The 15,934-nt window shown below is 40.4% G+C and overlaps 2 protein-coding genes across 3 annotated transcripts in view; one reads left to right on the top strand and one right to left on the bottom strand.

The window, feature by feature from the left end:
* Nucleotides 1–1,954, bottom strand: part of PRORP (protein only RNase P catalytic subunit) — a 38,120-nt gene extending 36,166 nt beyond the window's left edge. Inside the window, exons 1-2 of one of the 2 annotated variants that reach the window (XM_021542692.4) lie at nt 1,709–1,954; nt 56–1,431 (exon numbers count right to left, since the gene is read on the bottom strand). In XM_021542692.4, the coding sequence (XP_021398367.3) occupies nt 56–1,056 (1,001 nt within the window). In that variant the 5' untranslated portion in view covers nt 1,057–1,431; nt 1,709–1,954. The remainder of the gene's footprint in view (nt 1–55; nt 1,432–1,708) is intronic. The other variant, XM_021542691.4, reaches the window with a different exon arrangement.
* Nucleotides 1,955–2,147: 193 nt separating this feature from the next.
* PPP2R3C (protein phosphatase 2 regulatory subunit B''gamma) lies at nt 2,148–15,914 on the top strand. The gene is made up of 13 exons (XM_021542689.3): nt 2,148–2,216; nt 2,832–2,959; nt 4,074–4,178; nt 4,773–4,885; nt 5,660–5,757; nt 8,116–8,186; nt 8,914–9,046; nt 10,136–10,191; nt 10,264–10,339; nt 10,952–11,088; nt 12,694–12,831; nt 14,430–14,489; nt 15,194–15,914. The coding sequence occupies exons 1-13, from the start codon at nt 2,168–2,170 to the stop codon at nt 15,380–15,382; spliced, it is 1,353 nt and encodes a 450-aa protein (XP_021398364.2). The 5' UTR covers nt 2,148–2,167; the 3' UTR covers nt 15,383–15,914.
* Nucleotides 15,915–15,934: the final 20 nt, after the last annotated feature.

Raw genomic sequence — 15,934 nt, 5'->3', positions numbered from 1 at the left:
TAATCTGAATTCCTCCTCCTCATAAACTGCATCTTGCTATTTAAACTTTATTTACCTTTCAAACCATAGCTTTATACTCCGCATAAATGTTTTGTGAGGGTATATTTGGTTCTCTCTCAAATATAAGAGGATACCAAAGAGCTCTTTTTGTAACTCAGCACCTTTCATACCCCTGCTGAAGTCAAAAAATGACTGCAGGACATCCAAGGTTGGGACCAAACCTTTAGCCAACATTTCATTGTACAGTTCAAAGGCGAGTTTCATTTCTTGGTGATGGCTGGCTGCTTTGATACAAGATTCATAGCACATCCGTGAGGGAATCATAATCTTTTTTACTTCTTCCAAAACAGTCAAGGCCATTCTCCATTGATTTGAATTGCTCAACCCCCTGATCAGAAGGCTGTAAGCCCCACTTTCTAAAATCTTAAACCTGGCTTTCATTATGTCATGCACATCACGGATTTCTGAAACCTGTCCCTGCTGAACACACAGGGTCAGGTATTTGACCAGCACACTGTATGCAATGTCCCCGTTACGCTTTGCCAGGTGGGTCAGCAAGGACTTAGCCACATCAATGGGGCTGTTGCACCTGATCATACTGTTCAGCATCACCTCTTCAAATATTTCAGGTGATTGGAAATCTTCCCTTAGTTTGTTCCATTCTTCAGCCTGCAAAGGTTTTTCTGGAGGCTGCACTTTGCTAAACTTGTGCCTTGACAGAACGTGACTCATTGACCATTTCTTTGCAGCTCCAACAGAGGAAGAATAGTGGAATTTCCCTTCAGGTATTTCTTTAGTCTCCTCATCCCATCCTTCTCCTTCTTTGCAATCAATTTTAGACTTTTTCTCAGTAGGTAAGACATCAGTTTCTTTGGGGTCCACTGATAAAGCAGTGCTGGAAGATGTCATAAAACTGAAAGAGTTAATTTTTTCCCTATTAGGGATGCCCAAAGAGACAGCAAACAGTTGTTGGCATCTTGAAAAAGGCCAGAATATGTGACATTTCCATAGCAAAGCCTGAAAACCCTGCTGACTAATTTGAGAAAAGAGTGCCATCACAAGACCAAATTGTCTTACGGTTAGTATGATGAGCTTATAAAATGAAAAATACAGTTTGCATGGGGATGTTTATTAATAGAAGTCCAAGAGCTGTCAAGCTGTATAAGCTTGTTTCATGAGTCCTTTTTGTCTCTTAAAGACACAATGGTAAAATCTTTTTCCACAAAAATCGATCGCTTAGACTGTGAGGACAATCATCCAAAATGAGGGTATCCTTCTTTCTAGAGAAGATGTTTTACATATTCCTGTTTGTTGGTCACAGCAGCAACGTGTACTGTCAACGTTGTACGCAGAAAGGCAACACTAACGCAGCTACACAAAAAGCACGGGGTTTTTCTTCCTGCCTTCGTCCCAGTTAAGTCAGGAGATTTCCTAAAAATAAAAATAACACCACGACATCATGACCTGCTCCGTGGTTTCCTGTGATATTACATCTGCATGCTAGCAAACACCAAACCCAAGGTAGCTCGACGATCCTGCAGGCAGTCTCAGGGTTCCTACATTACTTCCCACACATTTTTCACTTGGTGACAAACTCCCGTTTAACTTGTTTTCCCAATCCCAAACCCTTGGTAACGCCCCTGCCAAAGAGGCAGAGCAACACCGCGGGCGGTAATTACACTGGGGTCCCGGGTACACGTTAGATTACCCGGGTAACTAGCGGGAGGTCGGCAGGCTGCTCCGCCTTACGGGGAGACTCCGCAGGTCCCACGTGCCTCACTGGGCGCCCCGCGGCCCGGCCCAGCCCGGTACCGCCGCCTTTCGGGAAGCCTTTCGGGAAGCCTTTCGGGAAGCCTTTCCCGCTCGCCCCTCTCTGCCCCGTCCCTCCGCGGGGGGCCCACCTGAGGCTGCGCGCGGCGGCCATGCGCGGCGGGCGCGTGCCCCACCGCAGGGCGGGCTAGCTTCCCATTGGCCCGGAAGCGCGTGGCGGGCCCGGGCCCGCGCGTGGAGCCAATCGCGTCTCAGCGGGCGGGACGACACGTGATCCGCGCGCCCCGGCGGGAGGGACGGGGCTGCTCCGCCATGTCGGGTGTGGGCAAGGAGCTTCGAAGGGCAGGGGCGCGTCGCGCGGGACAGCGCGCATGCGCGGGGCGGCGGGCGCGTGCCGATGGAGTGGGAGCGGAGGCTGCGGGCCCGGCTGGCCGCGCGCCGCGCGCGTGAGTGCCCCGGGATCGGGATCGGGATCGGGAGCGGGCGGGGCGGGAGCCCCGGGTTCCCCCCGGCACCGGCGGGGCGAGCGCCGGCCTGCGCGGTGCTGCCGTGCTTCGCCGCGCCCGGGCTGCCGCAGGGCCGGGCGGGTCCCGGAGTCGCCGTGCGGAGAGCCAGACTCGCAGGGCCCGGAGCTCAGGGGCGGTGCGGGCTGCGCCGCCCGGCCCCCGCAGCCCGGCTGGGAGCGGTCCGCGCGGGGCGCAGCGACAGCCCCGGAAAGGCGATCCGGGGGCGGCTCGCAGCGTCTCAGACAGTGCTGCTGCTGCTGCTGCTGGGGCGGGAGCTCTGCTGCTCTGCCGGGCGTCCTCGTGGACCTGCTGCGTGAGCTGCTCCTTACCTTGCAGTCATTGGCAGAGGTGCTTATACGCCCCAAATACTTGTGGGACGTACTCTTACACAGTTTATGTGAGTAAACTGTTGTCTATACTCATTTCCACCTCGTGTTTATGTTGCTAAACAGCACAACCAGATAAACCTCAGTATTAGCTCTGTTTTTCAAGCCCCTTCTTATGTTAGAACTCGGTTTGGAATACACGGTTAACATTCTTTTCTGTATCAATCAGCCAAAAAGAGTGAACAAGAGCTAAAGGATGAAGAAATGGAATTGTTCACAAAATATTACATGGAATGGAAAGGAGGGAAAAAAACCGACAATATGTCATATGCAAACATACCACGATTTTACTACAGGGTAAGTGAAGTATCCAGGTAAACTTCTAGCAGGAGGTTATTCTATGTTACAGAAATTTTATGCTCACTCACATGGACACTGCAGCTTCAGAAGCTAAAGCAGATTGAAATCTGAGTGATGTGAATTGCTTAGTCTAATTTTTTGTTTTGTACAGTTGTGAATTTTAGCAGTTTTAAATAAGCATTAAGAATCTTACCAGAGTCAGTGAAATGTTTTGCTAATCAGTCTGCTTGGTAAAGATAGGAAGTTGTCTTTCAGAGGCACTCCATGTTCTAACTAAATTTTGACATACTGGTGTAACATGTATGTATCTTCCATTTTCTGCTTAGACACAATGGGATGCTGCCTCATGAAAATGGTGGGGCAGTGGTCTTGCAGACTAGAGATGGATCTGTTGTTTGCATCATCTATCAGAAATGCTTGGTGCAGCAACCTAGTTGTGAGCATCAATCAGATTGGGATGGGAGCACATGTTGACACCTTGATATTGCTGTCACTCAGCAGCTTGACCACTCAGCTGCTGCCAAACCTCTCATGGTCACGTATTCCTTAGGGTCTCACATTTCTGCCAGCACAGTTCTCAAGTACCTAATTTTCAGTTGATGGATACACGTGCAACTCTCCAAGTTCCAGTGGTGCTGTACAGTTTGGCACATAAATATTGGCAGAACTTTCACATTAGGTGTTCTTTCATCTTATTTGTTGGCCATACAAGTCTAGTAGACTTTCACACTTTGGAGAGTCAAGCCTACCACAAAACAGAATGTTCTGTTTCTCCTGAGTAAAGCACAACAAATGTCTTTTATGGGTGAGCTCTCACACCTGGTGACCATGGGAAAGTGCTTACTTGATGGGTTATCAGGTATGAGGTACTTCTCTGCCTGTCCTGTTAAAGATGTCCTGCTTTAAGTAAGTGTTTCATTATCAAAATGGTTTGAGACAGTATGCAAATGATATCCCTTGTAGCAGAAGCCAGTTTGGTAGACTTGCTATTTTCTGTCAAGTGAACAACTTCAAGCAGAGCATGTGACTCAAGACTACCTAAGAATACTTGCTGGATGTGTAGTTTTTGAATGGTCCTGTGATGAAAATTAAAATGTCACAATGTTTCCAGCTGCCAGCTGAAGATGAAGTCTTGCTTCAGAAATTAAGAGAAGAATCTAGAGCTGTCTTTCTGCAAAGGAAGAGTAGAGAGCTGTTGGATAATGAAGAGCTGCAGGTAGGAAAATAATTTCTGTATGTCTTAGAATAGCTCCTGAATGGATTTAGATTATGTCCTGTCAGAGTTTGATGATTTCCTGTCTGCCCACAGAATCTTATGGTGAGGTGCTTTGTATTTGGGCACACAGTACTTGGTAAAGCTGAAGTGCTGCCTAGTATTGGACTGGAAATGCCAGTGTGAAGCTTCCTTGTTATGATGTATGGGAGGACTAAATTGATGGCTTCCAGTTTTCCAGCATGTTGCAATGATTTCCCTGGTGGGCCCAGACAATGAAATAAGTTCATAAGTTCTGTTTAGGTATCGCTGAGAGAGACTCCTAAGATGGTTGATTTTATTACACTGCGAAGACAAAAGGAGTGTGACCATAGAAAGGCTAGTGATGGAGGGAGAGTGTGCATGTGTTTAGCAGCATTTAAGGGAATAGAAGTAACACACACTCTCTTTTCTGGCTGAACTGACCATGTGTCCTGATTAACTGAGAAAACCTTGCATCAAGCCCACATTTTTGCTGAGTTTCTTTAATACTATATCTTAAGCACACTGCTGTCCCTAAAGAGATCTCTTCTTAACCAAATATAAATACCTTTCAAGAATCTGTGGTTTCTGCTGGACAAACATCAGACATCACCAATGATTGGGGAAGAAGCAATGATTAATTATGAGAACTTCTTGAAAGTTGGTGAAAAAGCTGGACCAAAGTGCAAGTAAGGCTTTCTTCTCTTGTATGTGCTCATTTTGACTAAACCTAAGTGCTACTGTTATATTCAGTTGCTAAAATAGATGGGAACAGGTTAATGTTGAGAAAAAATCATATCCATGTAGTTACTGATGAACTTTACATCCTTGCAAAGGTGTACTCTGCCTCTCTGAGGTGACTTGTAATAGAGCTGCGTAAAAGAATGGTAGTAAATCCCTTTGAAGAAAAATTTTATCAGCATGAACATTTTTAGATGATAGTGGTCAGCAAACAGCACATTATGTAAATGAGCTGGAAATCATCTCTCCAGTGATATTGCCCAACCTTCCCTGATAATCTTCTGATGCAGAATTTCCTTCCAGACATGCACAGTGAATGGTAGTTCTTTATGTTCCTTTTGGAGATGGCTGTGATGCACATAGCTTTGTGATTGAGCTTTGGGCAGAAGCCAATTATTTGTCAATACTGGCAGCTTCTTTTATGTGCATATTGTTGTAGAAGATTGGAAGCTATTAAACACATTGTAATAAAGAGAAATTGAATAAAAGCTCTCAAAATTTCTATATCACTGAAGAGTCTCATGAGCAGAAATGTAGCTGCTTTTTATTGAGTTTGCTGTTGTTACTTGGTAGGTTTCCAGCTAATGAGTGTAATGTAGCATATTAAGACATTCTGTCTGAAAACATTATTTTACAGCATCTGTAAATGTCAAATACTGTAACTAGATCTGTTAGTGCAGTGTAATCAGATGCATAGAAGTAGCTTCGTGTTTGTTTTACAGGCAATTCTTCACAGCGAAGATCTTTGCTAAGTTACTCCATAATGATCCTTATGGAAGAATATCTATCATGCAGTTTTTCAATTATGTAATGCGAAAAGGTTAGTGGATGCTTCTTCTGTGTTAGGAATTGTTTCATTTTAAGGCTGTTTTCAGCTTTGTAAGTTATTTGATGTTCCCTTCAACAGCAGTGGGATCTGCCCTTAACTGCAAATGCTGTTTTTCTTGAGGCTTGGGGTTTTTTTTTCTTGTTACTAGAAGGTGGGAGTCCATCATACCTCTGAAATCCACCTCTCTGCGGCCACAGATATGCATGATCTGTTTATTATATATATTGTCATTCTGATTTCCTTTATTCAGGCAATCCTGTGAAGTGCAAAGCAATACAGTTCCATGGCAGGTGTGATCTTAACCACTGTGGTTGGGCAGATAGCTTTGTTTGCTCTTTATCCTTCTACAGAGTGGTGCTGTCGATGTTTTCTAACTGTTTGTCAGATATGTCAGTATATTTCTGTGCTTATAACTTACCATGTTTTTAGCTATTCATTATAGCTAGCCAATTGAGCTGACAAATGCCTTTTTAAAAAAATCTGTATTAGATGTTGTTTAAAAGCACTAGGCTGGCTAGCAGAAAGGAAGACTCTCTCATTATCTTTTGTCCTGACTACTGTGTTCTTAGATCTGCTAAAGTCTTCAGGAGAGGAGAACAGCACCTTTCTCTGAGCAGCTCAGCTTGCTTGACTTAAAATCTTGTGGTGCAGGGGATGAGAAATGTGTTGAGCAGGAAGCATGATACGCAGGTGTGCACAATATGCAAGGAATGAGTAATAGTTCCATTTCCAACAACAAATCCAAAAGCTGCAGGATAGGAGACTTACAGCAAAATCTGTTAGAATTGTATGTATTTCAAAAAGGCCCACCCAGATGGACAGAGGTTTTTCAGAGCTTGTTTCAACATGAAGTTTTGAGTCTTGTGTATTTAGGATGATGCCTTTCTTCTAAGCAAACAAACAAAATAAAAATTTTAAAAAAATAGCCATCACCACCAAATCAGTACATGTGTGATGAATTTACCTTTAACTTAAGCCAATGACAAAAGAGCCTCACTGTGTAATGTCTGCCATCTGACTCTAAGCACACCAGCACACCACAAGAAACACTTACCTTGAAGAGTCAATGTTATGAAGGACAGCTCATATTGCTTAAGAGGAATTTTTGAACTATTTCTTCAGAAAATGAGAGTTAAATCTAATGTTGCATATATGAATAATAGTTTTTATTAATCTAATCTGTACTGCCATCACTGTTAAAGTGCTTTAACAATGGCTTCAAGGACATTGTCCTGTAGATTTTCAAATAATGTGCCTCCTCATGACAAAGATAGATGCTTGTGTGATTCTAATTCTTGTGTTGTAACTCAGAAGTGAGGGCCTGAGCTTTGGCTGTAGCTACAGTTCTGGTGCGGTATGAGGGGTTGTAGCAGTCTCTCTGTATGTGACATTGTGCAGCTGTTTAATGCACTGAAAATGCACTGCTACATGTTTCTAAGTCAGTGAGAGAGCAAATCTGTATAATTCCATATAAGCAGCTGTGTGTGTTTGCAGCCTGGAAAGCCTGGGCTGCATCAAAAGAAGCATGGCCAGCAGGTCAAGGAAGATGATTCTCCCCCTCTGCTCTGAGACTCTTGAGACCCCATCTGGCGTCAGCACAAGATGTGAGCCTCTCCTATGACTACAGGCTGAGAGAGTTGGGGTTGTCCAGCCTGGAGAAGAGAAGGCTCTGGGGGAGCCCTCATTGTGGACTTCCAATACTTTAAGGGAGCATATAAAATGGAGAGAGAATGACTTCTTATCCAGACAGATAGTGATAGGACAAGGGGAATCAGTTTTATATTAAAAGAGGGGACATTTAGAGTAGATGCTAGGAAAAAATATTCTACTCAGAGGTGGTGAGGCACTAGAACAGATTGTCCAGAGAAGTTGTGGATGCACCATCCCTGGAAGTGTTCAAGGCCAGGCTGGATGGGGCTTTGAGCAATCTGATCTAGTGGGTGGCATCTTCTGCCTGTGGCAGGGGGAGGTTAGAAGTAGGTGATTTACAGTTGCTTCTAATCCTCGCCATTCTGTGATACACCAAATAAAATGTGGTGTCCACTCAGCCATGTTTCACATCTAGTTATTATGAGGCAGTCATAGCAATGGTGTATATTTATATTATAAATAGTATATATTTATGAAGTGTATATTTATAGTATACTGCAAGTGACTCTTTAAAAATTCAGAGACTGAAACAGTGTTTCTAAGCAGTACATGACATGGCTTTGCTTAATCTCTGAAAAATGGGAAGAGGCACTTAAAATCCAACTGTGCCTTGCAGCCTCTAGAATAACATCAAATTTTGGCATGCACTCAAAAACCCCATAGGTCTCTTGCATTGTAATTCTGTTTTCTGTTTCACAGTATGGCTTCATCAGACAAGAATAGGTCTCAGTTTATATGATGTGGCAGGACAAGGCTACCTCAGAGAATCGGTAAGTAAATTCTTGATTAACTTAACGTCTCTCTTTAAATCAAATGACAGAGCATCAGAAAGATCCCAATTTTTTTCTAGCCTTGTCTTGTAAGATCTTATATCATAACATAGATTTGGGGTCAGCACATTTGTTTGGATAAATTGCAATTAATGTATTCAAGAGATGTGGTGAGAGTGGTGCTAGCCTTTTAAACTTATGGGTAATTTTCTGAAAAAAGGATTGTATCTACAAAGATTTCATGTCATTAGCACTTTACTAGGTTTAGTAGGGTATGATAAAAATCACAAATTATTCTTCAGTGAATTATTTTCCTGTTCTAAAAGGAGGTAATATTATAAAATAAATAAAAATGTCCTAGTTACCACTCAAAGAAAAAAGATTTATTAAAGAATATTAAGTAATGGGATAATCCAATCAGGAGTTATGCTCCTGATATTTAAAAAAGGCACAGTGGAATGCATTTATATTTACATATAAATATCATGTACTTTATTAAATTCTGATTTATTAATAGATTGTTTCAGCCCTGGAATCACATGTGCCTGTATATGATCTTGGATTTCTTGCACATAGACAGAAGCATTTTTGCCTGCTTTCATGCTCTTTCCTGTATTGTTGCAGGACTGTATTTTTAACAAAATACACTTGAAAGCCAGGGAGGAACATAGCAAACATGGAACAATTAGCAATGTTTAATGCTTGTTTCCTTTTCTTAATTCTGCAGGATTTAGAAAACTATATTTTGGAACTGATCCCTACTTTGCCACAACTGGATGGCTTAGAAAAATCTTTTTACTCCTTTTATGTCTGCACAGCAGTTAGAAAATTCTTCTTCTTTCTGGATCCTCTCAGAACAGGTAGGTCTCTTAAAATGCTTCCACTGAAGCTACTTGTGTTTTCAAAGCAATGTGAAGTTGTCCTGGTAGGCTTTTGTTCAGCATTGAAGATTATTCTCCACTGAAGACCATGACCCTTTACTGTGGTCTAGTAATCTACTTTTACAACTAATGAATTCCTGGAGATACCTATCAGTTGAGGTACTCTAGAATTACCTCTTAGAAACTGAGAAATAAGATACTGTTTCATCATAATGAGCCATTACCAGTAGCTAGTTTTGTAAGTGTTTAGGTTAATAGAAAACACAACCAACAGCACAACTGCTTGTCAGAGCGGTGGAAATGCTCAGAAATGGTTAGAGTGATGTGCTTTTCCTGTGAATAAATCTGTGTGCACCATGTAGACCCACTAGAAAAGGTCTGCAGTTAGGTCTGATAATGCTAGTTACAAGTGTAGCTCCCTCCTATGCCCTTGATTTAAGTCACAAACTGCATGTGTTTGCAAGGTCCAGCTGTGCCCCTTGTAAAGGTCTGCCTTGTGTGGGCAGCAGCCTCTGACAGAGGTAATTACAAACGTTTGGAGAGGGTGTGTGGGAAGTTATAAGTGCCATCATTATGCACAGCTGTTAGCACAGTGTCTGTGCACCTGTCAGAGCTGCACCAGCAGAAGTGCATTCTGCTACCTTAGCTTTGTGTCACAGCTGTAGTTTTGAAGATGTAAGAATATCATGTCACTTACGAGACTATTATTATTCATCAAATGTTTTGAGCATGCTTTCTTTGCATTTTTATTTTATATTTTGAGTAGTTGATGTTGAACATTCACATTTCTTTTAATCTAGTTTTCTGGCATTTAAGGCTTCAGGATAGCTCCTGCCAGTATCAGGCTAGTTTTGTCCAAACATTTTAAAAGGTGTTTTATTCTATCTCTGAAATGAGGGCCTTATCCTTGGTGTTAGACATAGCTTTTGTTTAGCTTTTGTTTCTTAAAAAGGCATCTTTTTCTGCTCCAAATACTTCTTTCATAAGTAGAACTACCTAAATGAGACTAGTCAAATGGATATGTTGGCTGAGCAACTGTTAAAATGTAATTTCTTTTTCTTGCTGCAGGGAAGATAAAGATACAGGATATTTTAGCTTGCAGCTTCCTGGATGATTTACTGGAGGTAAAGGTCTCTAACATATACTGTTGTATTTTAATTGACCCTTTCTGATTTCTAACTTTATGTTTTGTTTAGTTAAGGGATGAAGAACTTTCTAAAGAAAGTCAGGAAACAAATTGGTTTTCTGCTCCTTCTGCATTAAGAGTTTATGGTAGGTTCCTTTATATGCCAACACTTTTCTTCTCCTCTTTTTTGTATGACTTAGTCACATTATTACTGCTATTTTTCCTCTGCTTTTGTCATGTTAAATCCTGCTGCTAACTTGTCTTTTCAAATCCTGTATTCACCCTTTCAGTTTATCTTCCTGACTTTCTTTAAAATTTTGGTTCTCCGCTGTTGCTCTTTATTGTGGTTTTAAAATCTGTCACTTTGTTGCACAAGGTACAAGATTCCTCTGTAACCTTCTCTTCTGGCTCTATTCATTCCTTTGCATGGACTTCAGCTCTTTATTAATGATTACAGCATATGTGTAAAGTAATATGCTCTTAGCCTCCTGCTCCTCTCTCAGTATCCACAGCTATTAACTTACATTAGAACTGCTAACACCTCATTATAGTAATCCCACTTCTCTCCCTCCATGGTCTGTGCTTATTTCTGATGCTCTGTGAATATTATTGTGGATCTAGTAAATTATCACTTAACGACATTAATTTTATTATGGAATTGGAAAAATTTAGCATTTCAATGTTTATTCTCTGTTGAAAGAATTCTTTCCTGATAGAGGTTCTGATATTATGGTTTGCTTTTTTTATCTCTTTCCTAGGTCAGTACTTAAACCTTGATAAAGATCACAATGGCATGCTCAGCAAAGAAGAGCTGTCCCGTTATGGAACAGGGACTCTCACCAACATATTTTTGGACCGTGTCTTTCAGGAATGCTTAACTTATGATGGTGAAATGGTAATTACATGTTTTCCCTTTGTCCACAGCATAACATGTTTGGCTTATTGACTTGAGAAATGTCTAATAGTCAATATCTTTAAAGAGTAGCTTGAGGTAAAGTAACTTTCGTTTATCATTGTGCCCACAAATGACCATGCAACACATGAGAAAATTAATTTTCTTAAGAGCAAAGTGATTGTAGTGTGGCCTAAAAATAAATTGCTTGTTTGAAAAAGCAGAGGTGATAGAGAACCCAGACAGCCTATGATAAAGCCACTTGTAGATTCAATTACAAAGTGCATGTTGAACAAATGTATAGATGCAGCAATACTTTTTAGTTAAATGCAATGTTTTAAAGAGAACCAAAGACAAGTGGCACACGCAAGATAAGTGCAAGTTAGCTAAGCTGTGTAAGCTTAGCTACATCTTAGCTACACCTTCTTCATGAAGACAACGTTTTTCATGGTAAGCTTCCTATAGCTGTGAAAAATGAGAAGTCTGACTAATTTAAAGTAACACCTTATATCTGTATTTTTTGAAGCTTTACTTAATGTTCAGCCACAATTCTTGTCTGCATTCAGATGACTGGAGTGTGAAGTGATAAGTTCACTATACAGCCCTTTTGCCACCTGAGCAGTTTTTTTGTTAGAGTCACATGATCATTGAGCTCATGAAGGATTCTCTTAGTTGTCCTGTTCTGGACTTGAAGCAGTAGGTTCATCTCTCTTGCATGGAGGAGACCAGAGCAGGACCCAGTGCCTGGATGTAGTCTAAGCAGTGCTGAGTAGAGAAGGATCACCTTCCTCAACTTGCCAGCTAAGTGTTTCCTAATGTAGCTGAGGGTGATGTCAGCAGCCTTTGCAAGGGCCTGTTGCAAAGCTGCTTTCTGATAGTCAGCCCCCAACTCTACAGGTACATGGGGCTATTCCTCCCCAGATGCAGGGTTTTGCCTTCCCTCTGTTGAACTTGATGAGGCTCCTGTTAGACCATTTTTCCAGGCTGTCAGGCTCCCTCTGAATGACAGCACAACTCCCTGGTGTTACAGGTAAACAGGGTAATTATACACACAGGGCTGTAGGATTTCTGTCCTTATCTTGACTGCAAAACCAAGAATGCATACTAATGAAAAAGTGTGATACTTACTTGGAACGTTAAGTAATGTTTCTGGCACATAATTTCCCAAGCCACTCATTCTGGTTTAAGGATTATCTACTTAATTGGCCATATAGTTCACTATGTGGTACCGGTAGCTTATTGCCACTAGACATTTAATTTATGATAATGAAAACATTTTATGTATTTTTTCTTCACTAGTTGGGTATGTTCAGCAGTTTAAAGATGTATTAAACATTGTTTAAAAGCATATATATGGCATGGTTCATTTGGATTTATACTTGGAATGCTATTTTGCCTCTAAAATGGCAAGATTTCCCATTATCAGCAGACATTAAAAAGTAACTTTTCCGTGCACATTAGTGGTAGCAGCCATTTTTTATTTCATGTTGTCTTTTTCAGAAAATAAACTGATCCCCTAGAATGAAATAGCTGCCAATTACAGAGTTCCTGCTTGCAAAATCAATTTAGAAAGAAGACTATAATAAACGTGATTGTATCTACTTCTAGGACTATAAAACCTACCTGGACTTTGTGCTTGCATTAGAAAACAGAAAGGAGCCTGCAGCTCTGCAATATATTTTCAAACTGCTTGATATAGAGAACAAAGGACACCTGAATGTCTTTTCCCTTAATTATTTCTTTAGGGTAAGTCTCTTTATACAAGTAGGCCATTTTCTGTGTTTATAGTGTTACAGCCTATGTGCTTCTGCATGCAGATCTGCAGGAAATCACTTTAAATTACCAATAGCCACAGGCAGGCTAGTAACAACTTCTAAGAAGATTTAATTTTTTTAAAGACTAAAATTGGAGAGATTTCAAAAGATAATTTCAGTAGTTTATCTGCAGTTGAAATTAACTGGTTTGATTTTGAGTAGGAGAAATATTTTCTATTTATTTGTTGTTTTTTTAATTGAAAATTGTTCTAAGATTGTGGGATGCTTACGTGTTAAAATCTTTTATGATGGTTCTAATTGATTATTGCCCATGGTTTTAATTTCAGCTGTAATCCTAAAAGAAATGAAGATAATGAAATTTATTGATAGGTCTATACAGCTGTGAGATTTTTCATGCGTTGCTTTGCTTGCAAAAAGCTTATGGCATTTTTCATAGTCTGCATTTGTACACATTGCTTCCAAAATAGATTTAAACTAAGCTTAATTTTTTAGTTGCTGTTAAGATTAATTTAAGATTTTACAATCTTCTTCCAAACTTGGTTTGTGTGTGATGGGTTTTTGTTGTTGTGGTTTTTTTTTTTTCTTCTGACTAGTGGTGATTTTAGTTTGGAAAGGGGAAGCTGTTTTGTTGTTTTGTTTTGTTTTTCTCATGGATACCTGAGATATCTTGGGAAGGGAAGTGCTATGCAGTAAAATAGTATTTTTGCTGTGGATGGTTTCAGCTGAGTTATGAGCTTGATGCTTTATTCATGTGCAGGATTCCCTCTATTCAGACAGAGGGAGAAACACTTCAAATTTTGTTATATGGATCTTTGTATTATAACTGTGAAAATAATGTCATTGTGCTTAGCTCTATGCTTAAAGGATGAAGAACAAGGTACGTACTTCATTCAATCAGTAAAGCATTCAGGCCTGCTCAAGGCAGGATCTTATATCCACCTTATTTCTGTATTGTAACAAGTCTCCTTTTGGACATGGGACATTCAGTTTTCCTTGGAATCAGAACAGTTCCTCTTGACTCTGTGAATGATTGCTTTTCTGCTAGCATTAAGTGTGAGTAGGTCTGCACCTACAGCGGCTGTGCTGACAAGGCTGTGCAGCTTGTGCTAGTGAAACAGTTTTGTTCATAGCTGTTACTTGCAGATGTAGGTTTGATGCAGATGTTTAAACAGTACCACATTAAAGTAATTGATTTGTCTTTCTGCTGATTGGTCATTTTCCTTCTCTCTTTCCTTAGTCTGTATTTCATACTGTCAGAAATATAACCTTATGGTTCGAGTGTATTAATATCTTAAGTTTTGAATGTTAAGGGATAATATGCAAATTGTTCAAACACTGGTCATAATGAAAGTGAGATTTATCTCATACTCATTAAGAACTGTGAACTTAGAGATGTGTATCTTTGATAATGCCTTAACTCACCCCTGCCTCACGTGTGGAAGAAAAATGAATGTACCATGAATGCTTTGTTAGAGGGCAATACAGCTTAAAATGCAGAAGCATTGAATAACTTTCATACAATGTCAGTATAATACTGCACTAGCCATTCCTAACTTCTCTTTTTTCTAGGCTATTCAGGAACAAATGAAAATTCATGGACAAGAACCAGTTTCTTTTCAAGATGTCAAGGTTAGCTTTACCAAATGGAGTAGAGTACTGTGTAAAATCTTTGAATAAGCATTTAATAATTTAATAGTGTTACATCATAATTCTTAGGTTGCCGTGTATTTCCTTGGAGAGTACTAGAAGTAAACTGACTTGTCCTACTCCTAAATTTGAAAATGCCTTTCTTGTCAGCAGTTGCTCTGTAAAATAACTGATATGTTCTAGTAGTTTCCTTAATAATAGAGAAGTTACCTTTTAAATACACATTGCTGTTTCTTACACTTGAAGGTACTTGCTAAGTCCATTTTACAGTTCTGGAGATCATTCCTTGGGGGCAGACTGGTGACTGAAACAAACAGCCTATAAAATTGATTACAGCTTACTGTATATTTAGTTTCAGTCCTTTAAAAAAAAAGGTACAAGAGATTCTACAAAACTTAGCTTATACAAGTGAACTGAGATTAATTTTGCCACTTTGAGGCTGAAGCCTCCCCAGAAAAGCAAATTCTGACTTGAGATGTGGGAGCTGAGGACACTGCTCCAAACTGTAGCAAATCAGTCAGTGTGCTTTGTATCTTAAATGCTTTGGGGCTTAACAGCTGCTTTTTGTAAATTGGTGTGGGTGACACTAGTTACCCAAAGATCATTCTGTATATGGTATGAAATAGCTATTTTTCTGCTCATGAATGTGTGGGGCTTTTCTCCCAATTTTGACTTGTCTTTTATAGGATGAAATCTTTGATATGGTGAAGCCTAAGGACCCTTACAAAATCTCCCTTCAAGACTTGATCAATAGCAGTCAAGGAGACACTGTTACCAGCATTCTAATTGACCTGAATGGGTTCTGGACCTACGAGAACAGAGAGGTCCTTGTGGCGAGCGATAACGACAGCGCTGCTGATGCTGATGATACGTGACGTAGAATGGGAGCACACTGCATCCATAGAGATCTCAGTCTGATGGGCCAGCTGCTGGAAGCTGGAAATGTTCATTATCAGAATTAATTCCTCTTCCATTTTACTTCTCTCCCTTCCTCCTTTGCCCCCACATATAATGTAAAATATGGTACACTAATCACAGAACTAAATTATGAAACCGAAAAAGCAAGTACTGTTTAAAAGGCAAAAATAACCTTTTTTTAAAATAAATATTTTTTGACTTTTTTCACATGTACCAAGCCCTATTCTTATTTAAATAACCTTATTTTAAGTGTGAATTTAACCTGAAAGAATGTAGTTCTTGCTATCTTCAGTAGTGGCCTGTATCCATTCAGCCATCCCAAGCCTCCTTGTCCATTCTGCATGGCTTCCTCTAATGACAACACTGTTGAGCATTCTGGTGTGAAGGCAAAGGTTTTCAGTGAGAACTAAAGAATTTAGGCCTTTTTCTTGTATGCATGACCAAGCTTTGAGTGTGTAACAGGAAGGATAAGTAAATTATTGAACTGGATGGTTACCTGATTTTAAGAG

Source organism: Lonchura striata, chromosome 5 (assembly GCF_050655825.1).
Source record: "Lonchura striata isolate lonStrDom1 chromosome 5, ASM5065582v1, whole genome shotgun sequence".
Lineage (NCBI taxonomy): Eukaryota > Metazoa > Chordata > Aves > Passeriformes > Estrildidae > Lonchura > Lonchura striata.
The sequence above is the reverse complement of the archived record's forward strand: the minus strand, read 5'-3'. Positions and strand labels throughout refer to the sequence as shown.

Bases quoted from the DNA above. Each gene is read 5' to 3' on its own strand.
- PPP2R3C (XM_021542689.3), top strand. From the start codon at position 2,168: ATGGAGTGGGAGCGGAGGCTGCGGGCCCGGCTGGCCGCGCGCCGCGCG. The intron at 11,089-12,693 runs GTAATTACATGT...ATCTACTTCTAG, and splicing joins TAACTTATGATGGTGAAATG to GACTATAAAACCTACCTGGA. The intron at 14,490-15,193 runs GTTAGCTTTACC...TGTCTTTTATAG, and splicing joins TTTCTTTTCAAGATGTCAAG to GATGAAATCTTTGATATGGT.